The sequence below is a fragment of the Calidris pugnax genome, unplaced genomic scaffold (assembly GCF_001431845.1).
Source record: "Calidris pugnax isolate Ruff unplaced genomic scaffold, ASM143184v1 scaffold29, whole genome shotgun sequence".
Classification (NCBI taxonomy): Eukaryota; Metazoa; Chordata; class Aves; order Charadriiformes; family Scolopacidae; genus Calidris; species Calidris pugnax.
This window is the reverse complement of record NW_015090768.1, coordinates 2545030-2550464: the sequence shown is the minus strand read 5'-3', so window position 1 is coordinate 2550464 and position 5435 is coordinate 2545030. Positions and strand designations below refer to the sequence as shown.

Below are 5435 nucleotides of genomic sequence, written 5' to 3'. Positions count from 1 at the left end.
GTGGTGTGAGGGGGTGTGGTGTGTTATGTTGGTTGGGTGTGAGTGTGGCGTGTGATTGTGTTTGTGTGTTGTGCAGGTTGTGTGTGTGGTGTATATATGGTGTGTGGTGAGTGTATGGTGTGTGATTGTGTGTGGTTCTGGGTTGTGGGTGGTGTGTATAAGGTGTATGATTGTGTGTGGGGGGGTGTTGGGTGTGGGTTGTGCGGGTTGTGTGTGTGGTGTGTGATTGTGTGTGGTGTGTTATGTGGGTTGGGTGTTGGTTGGGTGTGTGATTATGTGTTGTGCAGGTTGTGTGTGTGGTGTGTGATTGTGTGTGGTTCTGGGTTGTGTGTGGTGTGTATATGGTGTATGATTGTGTGTGGGGGGGTGTTGGGTGTGGGTTGTGCGGGTTGTGTGTGTGGTGTGTGATTGTGTGTTGTGCAGGTTGTGTGTGTGGTGTGTGATTGTGTGTGGTTGTGGGTTGTGTGTGGTGTGTATATGGTATGTGATTGTGTGTGGGGGGGTGTTGGGTGTGGGTTGTGTCTGTGGTGTGTACGTGGTGTGTGATTGTGTGGGGGTGGGTGTTGGGTGTGTGTTGTGCGGGTTGTGTGTATGGTGTGTGATTGTTTGTGTGTTGTGCAGGTTGTGTGTGTGGCTGTGTGTGTGGTGTGTGCATGGTGCGTGATTGTGGGTGGTGTGTTATGCAGGTTGGGTGTTGGTTGGGTGTGAGTGTGGGGGGTGATTGTGTGTTGTGCAGGTTGTGTGTGTGGCTGTGTGTGTGGTGTGTGCATGGTGCGTGATTGTGGGTGGTGTGTTATGCAGGTTGGGTGTTGGTTGGGTGTGAGTGTGGGGGGTGATTGTGTGTTGTGCAGGTTGTGTGTGTGGCTGTGTGTGTGGTGTGTGCATGGTGCGTGATTGTGGGTGGTGTGTTATGCAGGTTGGGTGTTGGTTGGGTGTGAGTGTGGGGGGTGATTGTGTGTTGTGCAGGTTGTGTGTGTGGCTGTGTGTGTGGTGTGTGCATGGTGCGTGATTGTGGGTGGTGTGTTATGCAGGTTGGGTGTTGGTTGGGTGTGAGTGTGGGGGGTGATTGTGTGTTGTGCAGGTTGTGTGTGTGGTTGTGTGTGTGGTGTGTGCATGGTGCGTGATTGTGGGTGGTGTGTTATGCAGGTTGGGTGTTGGTTGGGTGTGAGTGTGGTGTGTGATTGTGTGTTGTGCAGGTTGTGTGTCTGGTTGTGTGGGGGGTTGTGTGGGTTGTGTGTGTGGTGTGTATATGGTGTGTGATTGTGTGTGGTTGTGAGTTGTGTGTGTGTTGTGCGGGTTGTGTGTATGGTGTGTGATTGTGTGTAGTGTGTTATGGAGGTTGGGTGTGGGTGTGGTGTGTGATTGTGGTTGGGGGTGGTTGTGTGTTGTGTGGGGATTGCATAGGTGTGGTGTGTGATTGTGGTTGTGTGTTGTGCGGGTTGTGTGCGTGGTGTGTGTATGGTGTGTGATTGTGTGTGGTGTGTTACACAGGTTGAGTGTGAGTGGTGTGATTGTTGGTTGTGTGGGTTGTGTGTATGTTGTTCAGGTGGTGTGTGGGTGTTGTGTGATTGGGTGTGGTGGTGTGTGGTGGTGTGTTTTGTGATTGTGTGTTCTGTGGGTTGTGTGTGGGTGTGGTGTAATTGGGTGTGTTTGCAGGTGTGTTGTGTATATTGTGTGATTGTGGTTGTGTGGGGTGTGATTGTGTGTGGTTGCATGTTGTGTGGCGCATGTGTGGGTGTGGTATGTGATTGTGGTTGTGTGTTGTGAGTGTGGTGTGTGGCATGTGTGGGTGTGGTGGGTGTGGTTGTGTGTTGTGTGGGTTGTGGGGGGGGTGTGATTGTGGGTGTGTTGTGTGTTGATGTGTGGGGGTGTGTTGTGTGTGTGCAGGCTGTACATGTGTGCAGCTGTAGGGCTGCAGGCTGGATGTTTGCAGCCACGTTGGCATGGTGTGCATTTGCATGTTGTGTGTTTTCATATGCGTGTTGTATGTATGTGCATGTGCAGGCTGGATGCTTGCGTGTGCATTTACATGTGCATTTGTGTGTTGTGGGTTTGCGCGTTTTGCATGTGCAGGCTGTGTGTGTGTTGTGCATTTGAAGGTGTGTTTACACACTGTACACTTGCAGACACGTTTGTGTATCATGTGTGTGCCTTTGCATGTTGTGTGTGTGCATATTGTGTGTTCGCAGGCTGTGCACCCGCAGGCTGCCTTGGCACGTTGTGAGTGTGCAGGCTGGGTGTTTCCACATGCATGTGCATGTGCACGTCTTCTACGTGCACGTTGCGTGTGTATATGTTGTGCATGTGCAGGCTGTGTGATTGCATGTTGTGGGTCTGCTTGTGCCACTGCATGTTGTGTGTTTGCGTGTTTGGTGTTTACAGGCTGTGTGTTTGCAGGTTACCTTTGCGTGTTGTTCGTGTACAGGCTGTGTGTGTGCAGGTTGTGTGTTCTCAGGCTTTGTGTGTACATGTGTGTTTGCAGACTGCATATTTGCATGTTGTGCATGCGCAATGCAGGCTGTGTGTGTGCGTGTTTGCAGGCTGCCTTTGCGTCTTGTGTGTGTCCAGGTTGTGCGTTTGCATGTTGGATATTCTCAGGCTGTGCGTTTGCATGTTGGGCCTTTGCATGTTGGGCCTTTGCATGTTGTACATTTGCAGGCTGTATGTTTGCGTGTTGTGGGTCTGCGTGTCCTGCGTTTGTGTGTTGTGGGTTTGCAGGCTGTGTGTTTGCATGTTGTGTACGTGCAGGCTATGTTTGCGTGTTGTGGGTGTGCATATCGTGCATTTGTGTGTTGTGTGTTTGCAGGCTCTATGTTTGCATGTTGTGCATGTGCAGACTAAGTTTGCGTGTCGTGTATTTGCGTGTTGTGTGTTTGCAGGCTGTATGTTTGCGTGTTGTGGGTGTGCGTGTTGTGCATTTGTGTGTTGTGGGTGTATGTTTGCATGTTGTGCATGTGCAGACATTATGCATGTTGGGGTGTGTGTTGTGTGTTTGCGTGTTGTGCATGTGCAGACTAAGTTTGCGTGTCGTGTATTTGCGTGTTGTGTGTTTGCAGGCTGTATGTTTGCGTGTTGTGTATGTGCAGACTGTTCGCATGTTGTGGATGTGCATGTTGTGGATTTGCAGGCTCTGTTTGCGTGTTGTGCATGTGCAGACTGTTGTGGGTGTGCATGTTGTGCATTTGCGTGTTGTGGGTTTGCAGGCTATGTTTGCGTGTTGTGGGTGTGCGTGTCATGTGTTTGCAGGCTGTATGTTTGCGTGTTGTGCATGTGCAGACTGTAAGTTTGCGTGTTGTGTGTGTGTTGTGCATTTGCGTGTTGTGGGTTTGCGGGCTGTATGTTTGTGTGTTGTGCATGTGCAGGCTATGTTTGCGTGTTGTGGGTGTGCATGTCGTGTGTTTGCAGGCTGTATGTTTATGTGTTGTGCATGTGCAGACTGTTTGCGTGTTGTGGGTGTGCATGTTGTGGATTTGCAGGCTCCGTGTTTGCGTGTTGTGCACGTGCAGACTGTAAGTTTGCGTGTTGTGGGTGTGCGTGTCGTGCATTTGCGTGTTGTGGGTGTATGTTTGCATGTTGTGCATGTGCAGGCTACGTTTGCGTGTTGTGGGTGTGCGTGTTGTGTGTTTGCAGGCTGTATGTTTGTGTGTTGTGCATGTGCAGACATTATGCATGTTGTCGGCAGGTGTGTTGTGGGTGTGCATTTCGTGTTTGCGGGCTGTACGTTTGTGTGTTGTGCATGTGCAGACATTATGCATGTTATCGGCATGTGTGTTGTGTGTTGTGGGTGTGCATGTCGTGTTTGCGGGCTGTACGTTTGTGTGTTGTGCATGTGCAGACTATGCGTGTTGTGTGTTTGCAGGCTCTATGTTTGTGTGTTGTGCATCTGCAGACTGTAAGTTTGCGTGTTTTGGGTGTGCGTGGCGTGCATTTGCATGTTATGGGTTTGCGGGCTGTATGTTTGCATGTTGTGCATGTGCAGACATGCATGTTATCAGTGTGTGTGTTGTGTGGTATGTTGTGCATGTGCAGACTGTAAGTTTGCGTGTTGTGCATTTGCGTGTCATGTGTTTGCAGGCTCTATGTTTGCGTGTTGTGCATCTGCAGACTGTAAGTTTGCGTGCTGTGGGTGTGCATGGCGTGCATTTGCATGTTGTGTGTTTGCAGGCTCTATGTGTGTTGTGCATGTGCAGACATGCATGTTGTCGGTGTGTGTGTTGTGTGGCATGTTGTACATGTGCAGTGTGTGTTGTGTGGCATGTTGTGCATGTGCAGACTGTAAGTTTGCGTGTTGTACATTTGTGTGTTGTGCATTTGCATGTTGTGGGTTTGCAGGCTGTACGTTTGCATGTTGTGCATGTGCAGACTGTAAGTTTGCGTGTTGTGGGTGTGCGTGTCGTGCATTTGCGTGTTGTGGGTTTGCAGGCTGTATGTTTGCATGTTGTGCATGTGCAGACATGCATGTTATCGGTGTGTGTGTGTTGTGTGTTTGCATGTTGTGCATGTGCAGACTGTAAGATTGCGTGTTGTGGGTGTGCGGGCTGTACGTTTGCAGGCTGCCTTTGCATGTTGTGCGTGTGCGGGCTGTTGTGTGTGCATGCTGTGCGTTTACACGTGCGTGTCGTGCATGTATGTTGTGTCTTCACGTTGTATGTTCCCGGCCCGTCCATTCACAGGCTGTACCCGCAGCCTGTGCGTCCCCAGCTCCTTGTGCCCCTCAACCCCGCACCCTCCGTGGACACCCGGGGCCGGGGCGAGCCACCCTCCGTGGACACCCGGGGCCGGGGCGAGCCGGGACCTGCGGCGGTGGCCCCGTCGGACCGCAGGTCCGACGGGGCCACCGCCGCAGATCCCGGCTCCCCCGGCCCCGGGACTACAAGTCCCAGGGTGCCCCGGCCCGAGGGGGCGGGCGGGCGGCGCATCCCGCCGGTGCCCCCGCACACACCGCCCCCCCGCCCTGCTGATGTGTACGCGGCGGCGGCTGGATGCGGGGGGAGCGGCTTCGGCGCGGCGTGGGGTGGTGGTGGGGGGGGTGAACCGGGACCGTCTGACGCTGTGTCCTACCCCCGCAGGGATCCGGCCCCAAGCTCCGGGAACCGGTTATGGCTTCTAAGCTGTTACGGGCGGTGGTGTTGGGCCCCCCCGGTTCGGGGAAGGGGACGGTGTGCGAGAGGATCGCCCGCAGCTTCGGGCTCCAGCATCTTTCCAGCGGGCAATTCCTACGGGAGAGCCTCGACGGAGGCGGGGGTGAGTGGCCACACGGGGAAATCCCGACGGGGGGGACGGGGGGGTCTCCATCCCCGGAGCATGTTGGACGGGGCACGGAGAAGGGATAAGGATAGGGGTGAGGGGGAGATGGGGATGAGGATGAGGATGGTGAGGGGATGGGAGGAGGATAGGGGGGAGGGGGGGGATGGGGATTAGGATGGAGAGGGGGT

The 5435-nt window shown here is 53.4% G+C and overlaps 2 protein-coding genes across 4 annotated transcripts in view; both read left to right on the top strand.

Moving 5' to 3' along the window:
- Positions 1-1821: 1821 nt before the first annotated feature.
- Positions 1822-3620, top strand: LOC106885464 (keratin-associated protein 10-4-like). The gene is made up of 2 exons (XM_014937681.1): positions 1822-2841; positions 2887-3620. Exons 1-2 carry the CDS (start codon positions 2252-2254, stop codon positions 3281-3283), a joined length of 987 nt encoding a protein of 328 aa, XP_014793167.1. The 5' UTR covers positions 1822-2251; the 3' UTR covers positions 3284-3620.
- The window catches only part of AK4 (adenylate kinase 4), a 17196-nt gene continuing 13584 nt past the window's right edge, over positions 1824-5435 (top strand). For 2 of the 3 annotated variants that reach the window (XR_001411448.1, XM_014937691.1), the window contains exons 1-2: positions 1824-1946; positions 5070-5244. Coding sequence is in view for 2 of the 3 variants with exons in the window: in XM_014937691.1 (XP_014793177.1) it covers positions 1944-1946; positions 5070-5244 (178 nt within the window). In the remaining variant the exon portion in view is untranslated. Of the gene's footprint in view, positions 1947-4889; positions 5245-5435 lie in introns of those variants that run through there. The other variant, XM_014937703.1, reaches the window with a different exon arrangement.

Excerpts from the sequence above, each read along its gene's own strand:
- LOC106885464 (XM_014937681.1), top strand. The coding sequence starts at position 2,252 with ATGTGCATGTGCACGTCTTCTACGTGCACGTTGCGTGTGTATATGTTG. Across the intron at positions 2,842-2,886 it reads GTTGTGCATGTGCAGACTAA|GTTTGCGTGTTGTGGGTGTG; the intron begins GTTTGCGTGTCG and ends TGCAGGCTGTAT.